Source organism: Salmo trutta, chromosome 9 (assembly GCF_901001165.1).
Source record: "Salmo trutta chromosome 9, fSalTru1.1, whole genome shotgun sequence".
Lineage (NCBI taxonomy): Eukaryota > Metazoa > Chordata > Actinopteri > Salmoniformes > Salmonidae > Salmo > Salmo trutta.
In genome coordinates, this window is record NC_042965.1 from 47,507,817 (window position 1) to 47,528,445 (window position 20,629).

At 44.6% G+C, this 20,629-nt stretch overlaps 1 protein-coding gene across 1 annotated transcript in view; it reads left to right on the forward strand.

The window, feature by feature from the left end:
- Positions 1-20,629, forward strand: part of tmem8b (transmembrane protein 8B) — a gene marked incomplete in the record, with an annotated part of 251,384 nt that overhangs the window by 182,802 nt on the left and 47,953 nt on the right. The window contains 1 exon segment of the mRNA XM_029763891.1: positions 10,632-11,053. Within this exon segment, the coding sequence (XP_029619751.1) occupies positions 10,632-11,053 (422 nt within the window).

Genomic DNA, 20,629 nt, shown 5'->3' on the forward strand with positions numbered 1-20,629 from the left:
CGTCTCTCTCTAGTCAGCAGAAAGCAGATTGTGTCTCTAGTCAGCAGAAAGCAGATTGTGTCTCTAGTCAGCAGAAAGCAGATTGTGTCTCTAGTCAGCAGAAAGCAGATTGTGTCTCTAGTCAGCAGAAAGCAGATTGTGTCTCTAGTCAGCAGAAAGCAGATTGTGTCTCTAGTCAGCAGAAAGCAGATTGTGTCTCTAGTCAGCAGAAAGCAGATTGTGTCTCTAGTCAGCAGAAAGCAGATTGTCTCTCTCTAGTCAGCAGAAAGCAGATTGTGTCTCTAGTCAGCAGAAAGCAGATTGTCTCTCTCTAGTCAGCAGAAAGAAAATTGCGTCTCTCTAGTCAGCAGAAAGCAGATTGCGTCTCTCTATAGTTAGCAAGAATCAATAATGTATTTATAAAGCACTCTTACATCAGCTAATATCTCAAAGTGCTGTACAGAAACCCAGCCTAAAACCCCAAACAGCAAGCAATGCAGGTGTGGAAGCACGGTGGCTAGGAAAAATTCCTTAGAAAGGCCAGAACCTAGGAAGAAACCTAGAGAGGAACCAGGCTATGAGGGGTGGCCAGTCCTCTTCTGGCTGTGCCGGGTGGAGATTATAACGGAACATGGCCAAGATGTTCAAATGTTCATAGATGACCAGCATGGTCAAATAATAATAATCACAGTAGTTGTCGAGGGTGCAACAGGTCAGCACCTCAGGAGTAAATGTCAGTTGGCTTTTCATAGCCGATCATTCAGAGTATCTCTACCACTCCTGCTGTCTCTAGAGAGTTGATAACAGCAGGTCTGGGACAGGTAGCACGTCCGGTGAACAGGTCAGGGTTCCATAGCCGCAGGCACAACAGTTGAAACTGGAGCAGCAGCACGACCAGGTGGACTGGGGACAGCAAGGAGTCATCAGGCCAGGTAGTCCTGAGGCATGGTCCTAGGGCTCAGGTCCTCCGAGAGAGAGAAAGAAAGAAAGAGAGAATTAGAGAGAGCATACTTAAATTCACACAGGACACCGGATAAGACAGGAGAAATACTCCAGATATAAGCAGATTGTCTTTCTCTAGTCAACAGAAAGCAGATTGTGCAGTCAACCTTACTACCTGTTCTTGATTATGGTGATACTATTTATCAAAGTGCAGCTGTCTCTACTCCTGGATGGTGTTTATCATAGAGCCCTTAGTTTTATGACAGGAGACAGTTTTATTACTCATCACTGCGTTCTTTACCAGAAGGTTGTCTGGACCTCTTTAACGTCACGTAGATCACATCATTGCGCTCTCTTTTTTTGTTTACAAAGTCCTGCTCCACAAAGTCCTGATTTACCTAACATCACTGTTAAGATTTAAAATGACAAGTTATCAAAACACGTTTACACTCCTTTGGTGTCTAGAGAGTTAGATAGAGTAGCCTTTGGTTTCCTTGTACCTTGCGTGTGAAATGATCTACAATGCACTTTCAAATGGGAGGAATTGGTGCCTCTAGGGCATTTCTGAAGGTTGTTAGGGGATATTTTTACTGAAGAATGTGTCTGTTTTTTTTATGATTGTGTTTCTCTTTCCGTGTATTTTAATGTGTATTTTAATGTGTAGTTTAATGTGTAGTTTAATGTGTAGTTTAATGTGTATTTTAATGTGTATTTTAATGTGTAGTTTAATGTGTATTTTAATGTGTATTTTAATGTGTAGTTTAATGTGTAGTTTAATGTGTAGTTTAATGTGTAGTTTAATGTGTATTTTAATGTGTATTTTAATGTGTAGTTTAATGTGTATTTTAATGTGTAGTTTAATGTGTAGTTTAATGTGTAGTTTAATGTGTAGTTTAATGTGTATTTTAATGTGTAGTTTAATGTGTTTATTGTATTTTGATATGTATTGTGGTGCTAGACAGGACTGATCTTGAAAATAGACCTTGATCTCAGCATTGACTCCATGTCAAAATAATATTAAATAAAATTAATATTATTATTATTATTATTAAATAAAATATTAACACCTCTATCCCCAAGCAATAATAATGCCCAAATAACGCTAGTTGAAGTTTATCCTAATTGCTCTTAGCAAATTGTCTGACTTGCAGTGTAATTTGTGTAACACTGGTCTCCTGTGGCTCAGTTGGTAGAGCATGGTGTTTGCAACGCCAGGGTTGTGGGTTTGATTCCCACGGGGGACCAGTACAGAGAAAAAAAGAAAATGTATGAAATGCATGCATACTGTAAATGTATGAAATGTATGCATTCACCACTGTAAGTCGCTCTGGATAAGAGCGTCTGCTAAATGACTAAAATGTAAAAAAAATGTTTTAACTATACTACATCAGAATTATTAATATTGGGTGATCTTAACCAGGATTGGTTGATGCCAGTATCAGTTAGTTTTTTTTCTCTCTCATAGCATCAGATAGACTGAAAGATATTTGTACTGCGAAACAATTTTCTCAATTGATCAACCCGCCCCAACTTAAAACACTGACAAACGCTCCTCGTAAGTATACAGCCCAGACATTATTACAAAGATACATTGTAGAACTTTCAATGAGAAACATTTCCTGTATGACCTGGGATTGTATGATTGAGTGTTTCCTCTTATCTCTGATTCGGATCAGGCCCTTAAATTTTTTACCTCTCTGTTTATCTCTGTTGTAGATAAGCATGCCCCATATAAGGTATTAAGGGTAAAGGTCAGATCTAACCCATGGTTCACGCATGAATTGTCTGAAAGATTTAATCAAAAAACTTAGTTTAGGCAGATTTTTCTTGTGACTGGCAGTCCTTTCGACATTTTTGAAATATACAATACCTTTGAAAAGTTTGGGGTCACTTAGAAATGTCTTTGTTTTTCAAAGAAAAGCACTTTTTTTCTCTCTATTCAAATGACATAAAATTGATCAGAAATACAGCGTAGACATTGTTAATGTTGTAAATGGCTATTGTAGGTGGAAACGGCTGTTTTTTTATGGAATATCTACATAGGCGTTCAGAGGCCCATTATCAGCAACCATCACTTCTGTGTTCCAATGGCACGTTGTGTTAGCTAATCCAAGTTTATCATTTTAAAAGGCTAATTGATCATTAGAAAACTCTTTCGCAATTATGTTAGCACAGCTGAAAACTGTTGTCCTGATTAAAGAAGCAATAAAACTGGACTTCTTTAGACTAGTTGAGTATCTGGAGCATCAGCATTCGTGGGTTCGATTCCAGGCTCAAAATGGCCAGAAACAAAGAACTTTCTTCTGAAACTCGTCAGTCTATTCTTGTTCTGAGAAATGAAGGCTATTCCAAGCGAGAAATTGCCAAGAAACTGAAGATCTCGTACAGCGCTGTGTCCTACTCCCTTCACAGAACAGCACAAACTGGCTCTAACCAGAATAGAAAGAGTAGTGGGAGGCCCCGGTGCACAACTGAGCAAGAGGACAAGTACATTAGAGTGCCTAGTATGAGGAACAGACGCCTCACAAGTCCTCAACTGGCAGCTTCATTAAATAGTACCCGCAAAACACCAGTCTCAACGTCAACAGTGAAGAGGCGACTCTGGGAGGCTGGCCTTCTAGGCAGAGTTGCAAAGAAAAAGCCATATCTCAGACTGGCCAATAAAAAGAAAAGATTAAGACGGGCAAAAGAACACAGACACTGGACAGAGGAACGCTGCCAATGGTGACAACATTTATCGAAATGCAGCAGGAACTACTAAACCTCTAGATACCATAACGCCTTCCACTATTACAGGAAACAGTTTCAGTACGCGACACGGCATACTGAATCAAAAGGTTTGTCTGGTATCACAGGAGACAGTTTCAATACGCAACACGGCATACTGAATCAAAAGGTTTGTCTGGTCCTCATTAACGACCCATAGGTTCATTAATCTCTTTCTGTTTCCAAAACTCTACTACACAAGCTTCCAACTTACCTAACTTTGTTGTTAAAGTACAAAAACACGAGATACCAAACCCGTTCAGAGTGTTGGTTCATGAGGTTCCTCAGGTCTCCACCGAATTAGGTAAATCCACTTTTTAGTTTTAATGCGCCCCACTGCTGAAACAATTAGCAGATCTCATTACAATTGGATGTTCTGGTGCTGCTCAGACAGTTGAGTGTTGACTGAGGACCTAGTAGTATGGTTTTTTCCGTATTTTTCGGTGTATTTGAACATGTATTTCTGCATGTGTAGTTTTAAATGTGTATATTGTATGTCTATGTGTATTGTGTACACAGGGCTCATCTGGAAATGAGCCCCTCGGTCTCAGTGTTGATCCCCTGATCAAATAAAAGTTAAATAACAAATATAATTTAGCCACCATCTAACGTTGTTGTAGTAGAACACTGAGAAAATTCTGGTGTGTGACCCGCTAAAGCATGAGACTGATGATGGAACAGAGACAGTTTGGCTGATATCGCTCTGACAGATGTGTGTGTGTGTGTGTGTGTGTGTGTGTGTGTAGTGGGTCAATATTTATCTTATATGGATATTATATACACTGACTGTACAAAATATTAGGAACACCTGCTCTTTCCATGACAGACTGACCAGGTGAATCCAGGTGAAAGCTATGATCCCTTATTGATGTCACCTGTTAAATCCACTTCAATCAGTGTAGATGAAAGGGAGGAGACGGGTTAAAGAAGGATTTTTAAACCTTGAGACAACTGAGACATGGATATACATATATAGGCCATATACAGTGAGGGAAAAAAGTATTTGATCCCCTGCTGATTTTGTACGTTTGCCCACTGACAAAGAAATGATCAGTCTATAATTTTAATGGTAGGTTTATTTAAACAGTGAGAGACAGAATAACAACGAAAGAATCCAGAAAAACGCATGTCAAAAATGTTATAAATTGATTTGCATTTTAATGAGGGAAATAAGTATTTGACCCCTCTGCAAAACATTACTTTATACTTGGTGGCAAAACCCTTGTTGGCAATCACAGAGGTCAGACGTTTCTTGTAGTCGGCCACCAGGTTTGCACACATCTCAGGAGGGATTTTGTCCCACTTCTCTTAGCAGATCTTCTCCAAGTCATTAATTATAGACTGATAATTTCTTTGTCAAGTGGGCAAACGTACAAAATCAGCAGGGGATCAAATACATTTTTCCCTCACTGTAGGCAAAATAATTACAATTTAGCATTAATACTGGAGTGATAGATGTGCAGAAGATGATGTGCAAATAGAGATACTGGGGTGCAAAAGAGCAAGAGGATAAATAACAATATGGGGATGAGGTAGTCTTGAACTTAGTCACCCAGTTACTCTACCAGGCAACTTAGAGACTGCTGCGCTATGTACAGTACATTCGGAAAGTATTCAGACCCCTTGACTTTTTCCTCATTTTGTTTCAGAGATGTTCGATCAGGTTTAAGTCCAGGCTCTGGCTGGGCCACTCAAGGACATTCAGAGACTTGTCCCGAAGCCACTCCTGCGTTATCTTGGCTCTGTGCTTAGGGTCGTTGTCCTGTCGTTGTACTGTGCTCTGTTCATCTTTCCCTTGATCCTGACTAGTCTCCCAGTCCCTGCCGCTGAATAACATCCCCACAGCATGATGCTTCCACCACCATGCTTCACCGTAGGGATGGTGCCAGGTTTCCTCCAAATGTGACACTTGGCATTCAGGCCAAAGAGTTCAATCTTGGTTCCATCAGACCAGAGAATCTTGTTTCTCATGGTCTGAGAGTCCTTTAGGTGCCTTTTGGCAAACTCTAAGCAGGCTGTCATGTGCTTTTTACTGAGGAGTGGCTTCCGTCTGGCCACTCTACCATAAAGGCCTGATTGGTGGAGTGCTGCAGAGATGGTTGTCCTTCTGGAAGGTTCTCCCATCTCCACAGAGGAACTCTAGAGCTCGGTCAGATTTACCATCGGGTTCTTGATCACCTCCCTGACCAAGGCCCTTCTCCCCCGATTGCTCAGTTTGGCCAGGCGGCCAGCTCTAGGAAGAGTCTTGGTGGTTCCAAACTTCTTCCATTTAAGGAGGCCACTGTGTTCTTGGGGACCTTCAATGCTGCAGAAATGCTTTGGTACCCTTCTCCAGATCTGTTCCTCGATACAATCCTGTCTCGGAGCTCTACGGACAATTCTTTCTACCTCATGGCTTGGTTTTTGCTCTGACATGCATTGTCAACTGTGGGACCTTATATAGACAGGTGTGTGCCTTTCCAAATCATGTCCAATCAATTTAATTGACCATAGGTGGACTCCAATTAAGTTGTTGAAACATCTCAAGGATGATCAATGGAAACAGGATGCACCTGAGCTCAATTTCGAGTCTCATAGCAAAGGGTTTGAATAATAATGTAAATAAGGTATTTCTGTTTTTTATTTTTAATACAATTTCTAAAAACTGTTTTAGCCTTTTTATCATGGGCTATTGTGTGTAGATTGATGAGGGAAAAAAATATGTAATCAATTTTAGATTAAGGCTGTAACGTAACAACATGTGGAGAAAGTCAAGGGGTCTGAATACTTTCCAAATGCTCTATATATCAAAAGTATGTGGACACCCCTTCAAATGAGTGGATTCAGCTATTTCAGCCACACCCGTTGCTGACATGTGTATAAAATCGAGCACACAGCCATGCCATCTCCATAGACAAACATTGGCAGTAGAATGGCCTGTACTGAAGAGCTCAGCGACTTTTCAACATGACACCGTCACAGGATGCCACCTTTCCAACAAGTCAGTTCGTCAAATTTCTTCCCTGTTAGAGCTGCCCCCCGGTCAACTGTAAGGGCTGTTATTGTGAAGTGGAAACATCTAGGAGCAACAACAGGCCAGCCACGAAGTGGTAGGCCACACAAGCTCACAGAACGGGACCGCCGAGTGCTGAAGTGCGTATCGCTTAAAAAACCGTCTGTCCCCGGTTGCAACACACACTACCGAGTACCAATAACTTGACTGGCGTGCCCTTAGCCCTGACCTCAACCCCATCGAACACTCTGGGATGAATTGGACTGCCGACTGCGAGCCAGGCCTAATCGCCCAACATCAGTGTCCAACCTCACTAATGCTTTTGTGGATGAATGGAGGCAAGTCCCTTTGCAGCAATGTTCCAACATCGAGTGGAAAGCCTTCCCAGAAGAGTGGAGGCTGTTATAGCAGCAAAGGGAGGGACCAACTCCATATTAATGCCTTCCCAGAAGAGTGGAGGCTGTTATAGCAGCAAAGGGGGGGACCAACTCCATATTAATGCCTTCCCTGAAGAGTGGAGGCTGTTATAGCAGCAAAGGGGGGGACCAACTCCATATTAATGCCTTCCCTGAAGAGTGGAGGCTGTTATAGCAGCAAAGGGGGGGACCAACTCCATATTAATGACTTCCCAGAAGAGTGGAGGCTCTTATAGCAGCAAAGGGGGGGACCAACTCCATATTAATGACTTCCCAGAAGAGTTGAGGCTGTTATAGCAGCAAAGGGGGGACCGACTCCCTATTAATGACCATGATTTTTGAATGAGATGTTCGACGAGCAGGTGTCCACATACTTTTGGTCATGTAGTGTATCTATTTTGCTCATCCTAATATTTCTATATTTATTAAATCTATTATTTTACTTTAGATTTGTGTACATTGTTGTGTATTGTTAGATATTACTGCACCATTTCGCAACACCCGCAGTAACGTCTGCGTATACAACCAATACAATTTGATTTGATTTGGATTTGATTTCTTGTGGTCCCCCAAGTATAGTTCAACACGTCCACACACCCTAACCCTAATTGTAACTCTAAATATAACCCCTTAGTGTAAAATAGCCTTTGTTCTCAGTGTTTATCTTTGGTGCTCTCCTTAATATCCCTTCCGATTCACTCAGCTCTCATACAAGACAGCGAGTGTTAAAGAGAATCAGGCTTATATAGCAAATATTATGAGTGAAAACAGACAGTAAGTCAATCAGTCATTAAACCATCTGTTTAACCACAGACAGACAGACAGACATTAAACCATCTGTTTAACCACAGACAGACAGTCATTAAACCATCTGTTTAACCACAGACAGACAGACAGTCATTAAACCATCTGTTTAACCACAGACAGACAGACAGACATTAAACCATCTGTTTAACCACAGACAGACAGTCATTAAACCATCTGTTTAACCACAGACAGACAGACAGTCATTAAACTATCTGTTTAACCACAGACAGAGAGTGAGTCATTAAACCATCTGTTTAACCACAGACAGTCAGTCACTCATTAAACCATCTGTTTAACCACAGACAGACAGTGAGTCATTAAACCATCTGTTTAACCACAGACAGACAGTCAGTCATTAAACCATTTGTTTAACCACAGACAGTCAGTCACTCATTAAACCATCTGTTTAACCACAGACAGACAGACAGACAGTCATTAAACCATCTGTTTAACCACAGACAGTCAGTCACTCATTAAACCATCTGTTTAACCACAGACAGACAGACAGACAGTCATTAAACCATCTGTTTAACCACAGACAGCCAGTCACTCATTAAACCATCTGTTTAACCACAGACAGTCAGTCAGTCATTAAACCATCTGTTTAACCACAGACAGTCAGTCACTCATTAAACCATCTGTTTAACCACAGACAGTCAGTCAGTCATTAAACCATCTGTTTAACCACAGACAGTCAGTCACTCATTAAACCATCTGTTTAACCACAGACAGTCAGTCACTCATTAAACCATCTGTTTAACCACAGACAGTCAGCCAGTCATTAAACCATCTGTTTAACCACAGACAGACAGACAGACAGTCATTAAACCATCTGTTTAACCACAGACAGTCAGTCACTCATTAAACCATCTGTTTAACCACAGACAGTCAGTCACTCATTAAACCATCTGTTTAACCACAGACAGTCAGTCACTCATTAAACCATCTGTTTAACCACAGACAGTCAGTCAGTCATTAAACCATCTGTTTAACCACAGACAGTCAGTCACTCATTAAACCATCTGTTTAACCACAGACAGTCAGCCAGTCATTAAACCATCTGTTTAACCACAGACAGTCAGTCAGTCATTAAACCATCTGTTTAACCACAGACAGTCAGCCAGTCATTAAACCATCTGTTTAACCACAGACAGTCAGTCAGTCATTAAACCATCTGTTTAACCACAGACAGTCAGCCACTCATTAAACCATCTGTTTAACCACAGACAGTCAGCCAGTCATTAAACCATCTGTTTAACCACAGACAGTCAGCCACTCATTAAACCATCTGTTTAACCACAGACAGTCAGCCAGTCATTAAACCATCTGTTTAACCACAGATAGTCAGCCACTCATTAAACCATCTGTTTAACCAAGCTGCTGAACGCTGTGTAGTTCCACTTCATTTGATCATTTCAACACACAGGACCTGTTGTGTTTTTCTGCTTCCAGACGATCTGATGATCTGACTGGTTGATGTGGAGATGAGAGGAAATAGAAGCCTCTTGACAATGATCCACCTTTTGTTTGTTTCTCTAAACCTCTGAGTCGTGTGTGTTTCTGTGTGTGTGTGTGTGTGTGTGTGTGTGTGTGTGTGTGTGTGTGTGTGTGTGTGTGTGTGTGGTGTCGACAGGCTGCTGCTGTCCATGAGAGCCCTTCAGACTGACTCAGACACCTCTCTACAGATAATACGGCCAGGCAACCTAACAGGCACATGTGCAAACTAGACCTGAGCAAAGAGGAGCGGCTCTTGAGAGGAGAGGAGGAGGAGAGGAGACAGGAGAGGCAAGGAGAGGGGGAGGAGAGGATTGGGGGAGGAGAAGAGAGGAGGAAGAGAGGGGAAGAGAGGAGAGGAGACTGGAAGAGAGGAGAGGAGAGGAGAGGAGAGGGAAAGAGAGGAGAGGAGAAGAGAGGCGACTGGAAGAGAGGAGAGGAGAGGAGAGGGGAAGAGAGGAGAAGAGACTGGAAGAGAGGAGAGGAGAAGAGAGGAGACGAGACGAGAGGAGAGGGGAAGAGAGGAGAGGGGAAGAGAGGAAAGGAGAGGAGAGGGGAGGAGAGGGGAAGAGAGGAGAGGAGAGGAGAGGGGAGGAGAGGGGAAGAGAGGAGAGGAGAGGAGAGGAGAGGGGAAGAGAGGAGAGGAGAGGAGAGGGGAGGAGAGAGGGGTAGCAGAGGGCAGGAGAGGAGAGAGGAGAGGAGAGGAGAGGGGAGGAGAGGGGAAGAGAGGAGAGGAGAGGAGAGGCCTGTTTACTGTCAGTGGAACGGCCTGTTTCACACTGGTAGGGCTATGACATGACACATTTCCTCTTTCTGTCGCTCTCTGTCTGTCTGTCTGTCTGTCTGTCTGTCTGTCTGTCTGTCTGTCTGTCTGTCTGTCTGTCTGTCTGTCAGACAGACAGACAGACAGACAGACAGACAGACAGACAGACAGACAGACAGACAGACAGACAGTCTGTCTGTCTCCCCATTCTTCCTAAATGACTACATTTTTTCTCTCTCTCTACCTCTATCTCTCTCTCTACCTCTCTCTCTCTACCTCTTTCTCTCTACCTCTCTCTACCTCTCTCTACCTCTATCTCTCTCTACCTCTCTCTATCTCTCTCTCTCTCTCTACCTCTCTCTACCTCTCTCTACCTCTCTCTACCTCTCTCTACCTCTCTCTACCTCTCTCTCTCTACCTCTCTCTACCTCTATCTCTCTCTCTCTCTCTACTTCTCTCTCTCCCTCTCCAGATTGCTCCAAATCCAGCGCCTCTAAGGGTTCCCCCTCCAGCTCCTCTTCTGGCCCCAGCTCTAACCTCAACCTGCCGCAGTCCTTTGGCAGTGCTATGGGCTTCTCTCTCTCTGAAACGCTCCCCTCCACCCCTGCCGGCCTCCCCAGCCTCGCCCAGAACTCCTCTGCTTCGGACCCAGCAGGCCCCCTCCTCTCCCCCCAGGACAGTATAACCCATATGGCTCCCAGCTCCGACCCCAACAGGTGCTGGCCCATCCGTCCCACCCTGAGGAATGAGCTGGACACCTTCTCTGTCCACTTCTACATCTTCTTTGGTCCGAACATCTCTGTTCCTCCGGACAAGGCTGCTGTGTTCTCCATTAACCTCATGCCTGTCCTGGACAGTGGAGGAGTCCTCAATATGGAACTCAAACTCAACCTGGTGAGTGTCAAAAAGATTTCATTACAATATGTGTTTTGTACCTTGTAAGTTTTCCCTCTTCCAGGAAGTGAAATAGGCCTATTTTCATACCAGGAAGTGAAATAGGCCTATTTTCATACCAGGAAGTGAAATAGGCCTATTTTCATACCAGGAAGGGAAACAGGCCTATTTTCATACCAGGAAGGGAAATAGGACGATTTTCATACCAGGAAGTGAAATAGGACGTTTTTCATTAAGGAATTCATACTAACATTAAGGCATTAGCTACAGTATGGAGGCAGTGTTCCAACCCAAAGCCATCACAGTGTTCCAACCTGAAGCCATCACAGTGTTCCAACCTGAAGCCATCACAGTGTTCCAACCCAAAGCCATCACAGTGTTCCAACCTGAAGCCATCACAGTGTTCCAACCCAAAGCCATCACAGTGTTCCAACCTAAAGCCATCACAGTGTTCCAACCTAAAGCCATCACAGTGTTACAGCCTAAAGCCATCACAGTGTTCCAACCTAAAGCCATCACAGTGTTCCAACCTAAAGCCATCACAGTGTTCCAACCTAAAGCCATCACAGTGTTCCAACCTAAAGCCATCACAGTGTTCCAACCTAAAGCCATCACAGTGTTCTTACCTAAAGCCATCACAGTGTTCCAACCTAAAGCCATCACAGTGTTACAGCCTAAAGCCATCACAGTGTTACAGCCTAAAGCCACCACAGTGTTACAGCCTAAAGCCATCACAGTGTTCCAGCCTAAAGCCATCACAGTGTTCCAACCTGAAGCCATCACAGTGTTACAGCCTAAAGCCATCACAGTGTTACAGCCTAAAGCCATCACAGTGTTCCAGCCTAAAGCCATCACAGTGTTCCAACCTGAAGCCTTCACAGTGTTCCAACCTAAAGCCATCACAGTGTTCCAACCTAAAGCCATCACAGTGTTCCAACCTAAAGCCATCACAGTGTTCCAACCTAAAGCCATCACAGTGTTCTTACCTAAAGCCATCACAGTGTTCCAACCTAAAGCCATCACAGTGTTACAGCCTAAAGCCATCACAGTGTTACAGCCTAAAGCCACCACAGTGTTACAGCCTAAAGCCATCACAGTGTTACAGCCTAAAGCCATCACAGTGTTCCAACCTAAAGCCACCACAGTGTTACAGCCTAAAGCCATAACAGTGTTCCAACCTGAAGCCATCACAGTGTTACAGCCTAAAGCCATCACAGTGTTCCGGCCTGAAGCCATCACAGTGTTCCAACCTAAAGCCATCACAGTGTTACAGCCTAAAGCCATCACAGTGTTCCAACCTAAAGCCATCACAGTGTTCCAACCTGAAGCCATCACAGTGTTACAGCCTAAAGCCATCACAGTGTTCCAACCTGAAGCCATCACAGTGTTACAGCCTAAAGCCATCACAGTGTTCCGGCCTGAAGCCATCACAGTGTTACAGCCTAAAGCCATCACAGTGTTACAGCCTAAAGCCATCACAGTGTTCCAGCCTGAAGCCATCACAGTGTTCCGGCCTGAAGCCATCACAGTGTTACAGCCTAAAGCCATCACAGTGTTCCAACCTGAAGCCATCACAGTGTTACAGCCTAAAGCCATCACAGTGTTCCGGCCTGAAGCCATCACAGTGTTCCAACCTGAAGCCATCACAGTGTTACAGCCTAAAGCCATCACAGTGTTCCAACCTGAAGCCATCACAGTGTTACAGCCTAAAGCCATCACAGTGTTCCAGCCTAAAGCCATCACAGTGTTCCGGCCTGAAGCCATCACAGTGTTCCAGCCTGAAGCCATCACAGTGTTACAGCCTGAAGCCATCACAGTGTTCTAACCTAAAGCCATCACAGTGTTCCAGCCTGAAGCCATCACAGTGTTACAGCCTGAAGCCATCACAGTGTTCTAACCTAAAGCCATCACAGTGTTCCAGCCTGAAGCCATCACAGTGTTACAGCCTGAAGCCATCACAGTGTTCCAACCTAAAGCCATCACAGTGTTCCAACCTAAAGCCATCACAGTGTTCCAGCCTGAAGCCATCACAGTGTTACAGCCTGAAGCCATCACAGTGTTCTAACCTAAAGCCATCACAGTGTTCCAGCCTGAAGCCATCACAGTGTTACAGCCTGAAGCCATCACAGTGTTCCAACCTAAAGCCATCACAGTGTTCCAACCTAAAGCCATCACAGTGTTCTTACCTAAAGCCATCACAGTGTTCCAACCTAAAGCCATCACAGTGTTACAGCCTAAAGCCATCACAGTGTTACAGCCTAAAGCCACCACAGTGTTCCGGCCTGAAGCCATCACAGTGTTACAGCCTAAAGCCATCACAGTGTTCTAACCTGAAGCCATCACAGTGTTACAGCCTAAAGCCATCACAGTGTTCCGGCCTGAAGCCATCACAGTGTTCCAACCTGAAGCCATCACAGTGTTACAGCCTAAAGCCATCACAGTGTTCCAACCTGAAGCCATCACAGTGTTACAGCCTAAAGCCATCACAGTGTTCCGGCCTGAAGCCATCACAGTGTTACAGCCTAAAGCCATCACAGTGTTACAGCCTAAAGCCATCACAGTGTTCCAGCCTAAAGCCATCACAGTGTTCCGGCCTGAAGCCATCACAGTGTTCCAGCCTGAAGCCATCACAGTGTTACAGCCTGAAGCCATCACAGTGTTCTAACCTAAAGCCATCACAGTGTTCCAGCCTGAAGCCATCACAGTGTTACAGCCTGAAGCCATCACAGTGTTACAGCCTGAAGCCATCACAGTGAACAGCAGCAGCAGCATAATTACACCACCAGACACCCAAATGACACCTTATTCCTTATATAATGTAGAAGAAAAGTTTGGACACACCTACTAATTCAATGGGTCTATATTTTTACTATTTTCTACATTGTAGAATAATAGTGACGACATCAAAACTATGAAATAACACATATTGAGTCATGTAGTAACCAAAAAAAAGTGTTAAATTAAAATATATTTTATATTTTAGATTCTTCAACGTAGCCACCCTTTGCCTTGATGACAGCTTTGCACACTCTTGGCATTTTCTCAACCAGCTTCACCTGGAATGCTTTTCCAACAGTCTTGAAGGAGTTTCCATATATGCTGAGCACTTGTTGGCTGCTTTTCCTTCACTCTGCTGTCCAACTCATCCCAAACCATCTCAATTGGGTTGAGGTCAGGTGATTGTGGAGGCCAGGTCATCTGATGTAGCACTCCATCACTCTCCTTCTTGGTCAAATAGCCCTTACACAGCCTGGAGGTGTGTTGGGTCATTGTCCTGTTGAAAAACAAATGATAGACCCACTAAGCCCAAACCAGATGGGATGGCGTATCGCTGCAGAATGCTGTGGTAGCCATGCTGGTTAAGTCTGCCTTGAATTCTAAATAAATCACAGACAGTGTCACTTACTCTGTGTATCACAAAGACATGGCGGTTGGAACCAAAAATCGCAAATTTGGACTCATCAGACCAAAGGACAGATTTCCACCGGTCTAATGTCCATTGCTCGTGTTTCTTTGCCCAAAAAAGTATCTTCTTATTATTGGTGTCCTTTAGTAGTGGTTTCTTTGCAGAAATTCAACCATGAAGGCCTGATTCACAGTCTCCTCTGAACAGTTGATGTTGAGATGTGTCTGTTACTTGTCTGTTAAGCATTTATTTGGGCTGCAATGTCTGAGGCTGGTAACTCTAATGAACTTATTCTCTGCAGCAGAGGTAACTGGGTCTTCCTTTCCTTTGGCGGTCCTCATGAGAGCAGATTAGTGAGGGGGGAGAGAGAGGATGATAGTGAGGTAATTACTGCTGCTAGCTAACTTTTGTTGTAAACAATGAGGCCGTCAACCATTGGACTCAGATTCTAGCTACATTTAGTTTAGTTATATTGTTGGCTGTTGTGAGAGAAATGAATCTAGTTGGCTAACAAGATCAGCTGATCTTTCTCTACCCTCACATCACGCTAGCTCTGTCTGGCTAACAAGGTCAGCTGATCTTTCTCTACCCTCACATCACGCTAGCTCTGTCTGGCTAACAAGGTCAGCTGATCTTTCTCTACCCTCACATCACGCTAGCTCTGTCTGGCTAACAAGGTCAGCTGATCTTTCTCTACCCTCACATCACGCTAGCTCTGTCTGGCTAGCAAGGTCAGCTGATCTTTCTCTACCCTCACATCACGCTAGCTCTGTCTGGCTAACAAGGTCAGCTGATCTTTCTCTACCCTCACATCACGCTAGCTCTGTGGTTATTTACTGTGCTAGCCTAAGGCAAAACACCTGTGGATCTGGTAGCAAATCAATAAGTCGTTTCCACTCCGCTACCAACAACTAATTGCCTATAGAGCCCATAACCTGTATCACTAGACACCTCATAGGGACTAGTGAGCTACAGGTAGGAATCAGCAATAAATCGCAGTATTGAGCCACCCAGTGGGGAGGGGCACCCCTAGTTGGGACACTGACCCAACTTGTCACTCTCTTGATATACCCCTTGAACCCTGTGAACACTATTGAATGCTGGGAAATAGAGGGGGGAGAATTAAAAATGGACAAGCTTCCAATATACATTGTGCTTCCGTGAGACTGTATAGCCTGCATGAAGCCGGGCGGGCACAAGGGGTTCTGGTAATGTCTGACATAGTATCCCGTTTGCCAAACGTTGGAGCACTGTTGTCACAGTAATGTTTTTACAAAGGGGTGCACTGGTCACTCAGATCCGTGCCAAGGTCCCTTGCTCTGGGGGTTTACCTCAGCCAAGTGCTCGGGGAGGGTGGGGGGGGGGTTCCTTCCTTCCCTCCCTCCAACTCCAGGAACTGAAAATAGTAATGGGGTTGCCATAACGCTGGGGGAAAGCTAGGTAAGTTTCACTCGCTGGAAGTTAAGCATTCTAGCCTATGCTTTTAGCCAGGAGGCTTTTTAGCCTAAGCTAGGCTAGCCAGCACGTTCCGTTTAGAATAACCAAGTGACTTAACGCTACGTATACTAAACAAGAGATCTATCCCAGCAAATTCACCATGGGGAGGCAGGAATAGCTAGTTAATAGCCAGCTTGTCTCAGCGAGTTAGCCAAAATGACTAGCATGCTATACAGCACATTGTTTAGCTAGCCCAATCTCCAAAGTCCACATAGGACCGGACCCTTCATCAACAACTCTGGGAAGAGAGGCGAGCACTGCTGGACCGAGGCAGACACAGGTGGTGGGGGTGGGTTACCCACCAAAGCTGGCCACCCTCTCTCTTTGAGTAGGCTCCCGTAAAGCACACAGGAGTTGGGCGCGGGCATCCACCGCATACCCTACGCCCAGACAGTCAAGACATTTGCACCGACCACCCAAATCGGTCTCCGTTTCCTACACCTGTATCCGGGAAAGGAAAGTTGCCATCGGTAATGCTACACGTCTTTCCAGGTAGTTTGTACACAGTAGGTGGCGATGCGCACACAGACAGACTGGTTTGAGTGAAGGCTGCCAGCTCCAAGACTAGATAAACTACACATAGATCAATGCTATAAACGCATGGCTGAAATCCACCCCGAACCTGGCTTTAATCATCGTTGTCCTGGTTGTGTTTTAGACATCTTACAAATTGCACCAACAAATTGAAGAATAACTAATTGTTTTTTTTTTATTTAAAAAACGTATGAGAACAAGTACAACCTTCAGCACAAAACATCCAGTGGGTGGAACACTCTCTATCTACCACTATGGGACAGTTAAGTTTGGGTCAACGTAAAACAGTCTCATTTTCCAATTGTTTGTTTTAGTAGCATGAGTCGTTCCTGTTCACACTGAGGTGAAGAGAGGAATAATTGAAGGAATGAATCCGAGTCTCTCATGCTTATCACCTGTGGAAGGTGGGGCTTCCAGTGAGGAGAGGATTTCATTGGCCTTGTCAGACGTGATTGTGGATCATGAGAGTACGACTCCCCGTCGAATGTTGTACCGAAGCGGACTGAATCAAAGCAACCATGTGACGTGGTACAGGAGATGGAAGAAATAAAAGAGCAGAGGGAGTTGAAAGGAAGAGCAGAGGGAGTTGAAAGGAAGAGCAGAGGGAGTGAAAGGAAGAGCAGAAGGAGTTGAAAGGTGAGCAGAAGGAGGTGAAAGGAAGAGCAGAAGGAGCTCAGTTGGTAGAGCATGGTGTTTGCAACGCCAGGGTTGTGGGTTCGATTCCCACGGGGGGCCAAGTACGAAGAAAAAAAAAAATTTATGAAATGAAAATGAAATGTATGCATTCACTACTGTAAGTCGCTCTGGATAAGAGCGTCTGCTAAATGACTAACAATGTAAATTATATGCTAAATGACTAAAAAAAATAATAATAAAAGTTGAAAGGAAGAGCAGAGGGAGTTGAAAGGAAGAGCAGAAGGAGTTGAAAGGTGAGCAGAGGGAGTTGAAAGGAAGAGCAGAGGGAGTTGAAAGGTGAGCAGAAGGAGGTGAAAGGAAGAGCAGAGGGAGTTGAAAAGAAGAGCAGAGGGAGTTGAAAGGTGAGCAGAAGGAGGTGAAAGGAAGAGCAGAGGGAGTTGAAAAGAAGAGCAGAGGGAGTTGAAAGGAAGAGCAGAAGGAGGTGAAAGGAAGAGCAGAGGGAGTTGAAAGGAAGAGCAGAGGGAGTGAAAGGAAGAGCAGAAGGAGGTGAAAGGTGAGCAGAAGGAGGTGAAAGGAAGAGCAGAGGGAGTTGAAAAGAAGAGCAGAGGGAGTTGAAAGGAAGAGCAGAAGGAGGTGAAAGGAAGAGCAGAGGGAGTTGAAAGGAAGAGCAGAGGGAGTGAAAGGAAGAGCAGAAGGAGTTGAAAGGTGAGCAGAGGGAGGTGAAAGGAAGAGCAGAAGGAGTTGAAAGGTGAGCAGAAGGAGGTGAAAGGAAGAGCAGAAGGACTGAGCACCACTGGAACATTGATGGGAGTAAATGACAAGAGTGGAGAAGACTTCTGCTTACTCTTTCATGGCCTCGAGGGCCGATATAAAACGGACTTTTGGGATTAGCTTCTCACACACACACACACACTCATTAAATTGACTATCATTGTCATTATCTGAAAAACAACAATTTCACACATTAAAATACCGCGTTACACTATCAAATGAAAATCAAATGCATAAAGACACACTATGGATTGAAATTCAACTGGTGAACTGTGTAATGTTACCTTCACAAAGGCCTATATTTAAACGCTTGATGAACAAGTCTAATGAACTTGTCTGTTGATGAATGGTGGCAATGCAGGGCATGATAATCCAATTCACCAGGTTTGAATATCAAAAAAATGAATTTTATGGTCTGAGCTGATATGCATACCGATGGATTTCAAATGCTACGGTTGTAAAAGAGGTCACCAATATTAAAAGTTTGTCTGAATATTAATATAGCTAGTTCACTTTCACTAACTCAGAAATCTGCTCTTCATGAAGCAAATCAAGGATGAAAAGTCTCCCACTGTTTTTACTGCCCACAACTATTTCCTTGGTTTCCACAACTTCTCGTCACCCAATACAGCTGTTGGAAAGCACGGATTATGAAGGTTGGCATGGAAAGCACGGATTCTGAAGGTTGGCATGGAAATCTGAAGGTTGGCATGGAAATCTGAAGGTTGGCATGGAAATCTGAAGGTTGGCATGGAAACGACTGATTCTGAAGGTTGGCATGGAAATCTGAAGGTTGGCATGGAAAGCACTGATTCTGAAGGTTGGCATGGAAATCTGAAGGTTGGCATGGAAAGCACTGATTCTGGAGGTTGGCATGGAAAGCACTGATTCTGAAGGTTGGCATGGAAAGCACTGATTCTGAAGGTTGGCATGGAAAGCACGGATTCTGAAGGTTGGCATGGAAAGCACTGACTCTGAAGGTTGGCATGGAAAGCACGGATTCTGAAGGTTGGCATGGAAAGCACTGATTCTGGAGGTTGGCATGGAAAGCACGGATTCTGAAGGTTGGCATGGAAAGCACTGATTCTGAAGGTTGTCATGGAAAGCACTGATTCTGGAGGTTGGCATGGAAAGCACTGATTCTGAAGGTTGGCATGGAAAGCACTGATTCTGAAGGTTGGCATGGAAAGCACTGATTCTGAAGGTTGGCATGGAAAGCACTGATTCTGAAGGTTGGCATGGAAAGCACGGATTCTGAAGGTTGGCATGGAAAGCACTGATTCTGGAGGTTGGCATGGAAAGCACGGATTCTGAAGGTTGGCATGGAAAGCACTGATTCTGAAGGTTGGCATGGAAAGCAATGATTCTGAAAGTTGGCATGGAAAGCACTAATTCAAATCAAATCAAATCAAATCAAATTTATTTATATAGCCCTTCGTACATCAGCTGAAATCTCAAAGTGCTGTACAGAAACCCAGCCTAAAACCCCAAACAGCAAGCAATGCATGTGAAAGAAGTACAGTGGCTGGGAAAAACTCCCTAGGAAAAACTCCTGAGAAAGGCCAAAAACCTAGGAAGAAACCTAGAGAGGAACCAGGCTATGAGGGGTGGCCAGTCCTCTTCTGGCTGTGCCGGGTGGATATTATAACAGAACATGGTCAAGATGTTAAAATGTTCGTAAATGACCAGCATGGTCAAATAATAATAATCATAGTAATTGTCGAGGGTGCAACAAGCACGTCCGGTGAAACAGGTCAGGGTTCCGTAGCCGCAGGCAGAACAGTTGAAACTGGAGCAGCAGCATGGCCAGGTGGACTGGGGACAGCAAGGAGTCATCATGCCAGGTAGTCCTGAGGCATGGTCCTAGGGCTCAGGTCCTCCGAGAGAAAGAAAGAAAGAGAGAAGAGAGAATTAGAGAGAGCATATTTAAATTCACACAGGACACCGGATAAGACAAGAGAATACTCCAGATGTAACAGACTGACCCTAGCCCCCCGACACATAAACTACTGCAGCATAAATACTGGAGGCTGAGACAGGAGGGATCAGAAGACACTGTGGCCCCATCCGATGATACCCCCGGACAGGGCCAAACAGGCAGGATATAACCCCACCCACTTTGCCAAAGCACAGCCCCCACACCACTAGAGGGATATCTACAACCACCAACTTACCGTCCGAAGACAAGGCCGAGTATAGCCCACAAAGATCTCCGCCACGGCACAACCCAAGGGGGGGGCGCCAACCCAGACAGGAAGACCACGTCAGTGGCTCAACCTACTCAAGTGACGCACCCCTCCCATGGACGGCATGGAAGAACACCAGTAAGTCAGTGACTCATCCCCTGTAAAAGGGTTAGAGGCAGAGAATCCCAGTGGGAAGAGGGGAACCGGCAAGGCAGAGACAGCAAGGGCGGTTCGTTGCTCCAGCCTTTCCGTTCACCTTCACACTCCTGGGCCAGACTATACTTAATCATAGGACCTACTGAAGAGATAAGTCTTCAGTAAAGACTTAAAGGTTGAGACTGAGTCTGCGTCTCTCACATGGGTAGGCAGACCATTCCATAAAAATGGAGCTCTATAGGAGAAAGCCCTACCTCCAGGCGTTTGCTTAGAAATTCTAGGGACAATTAGGAGGCCTGCGTCTTGTGACCGTAGCGTACGTGTAGGTATGTACGGCAGGACCAAATCGGAAAGATAGGTAGGAGCAAGCCCATGTAATGCTTTGTAGGT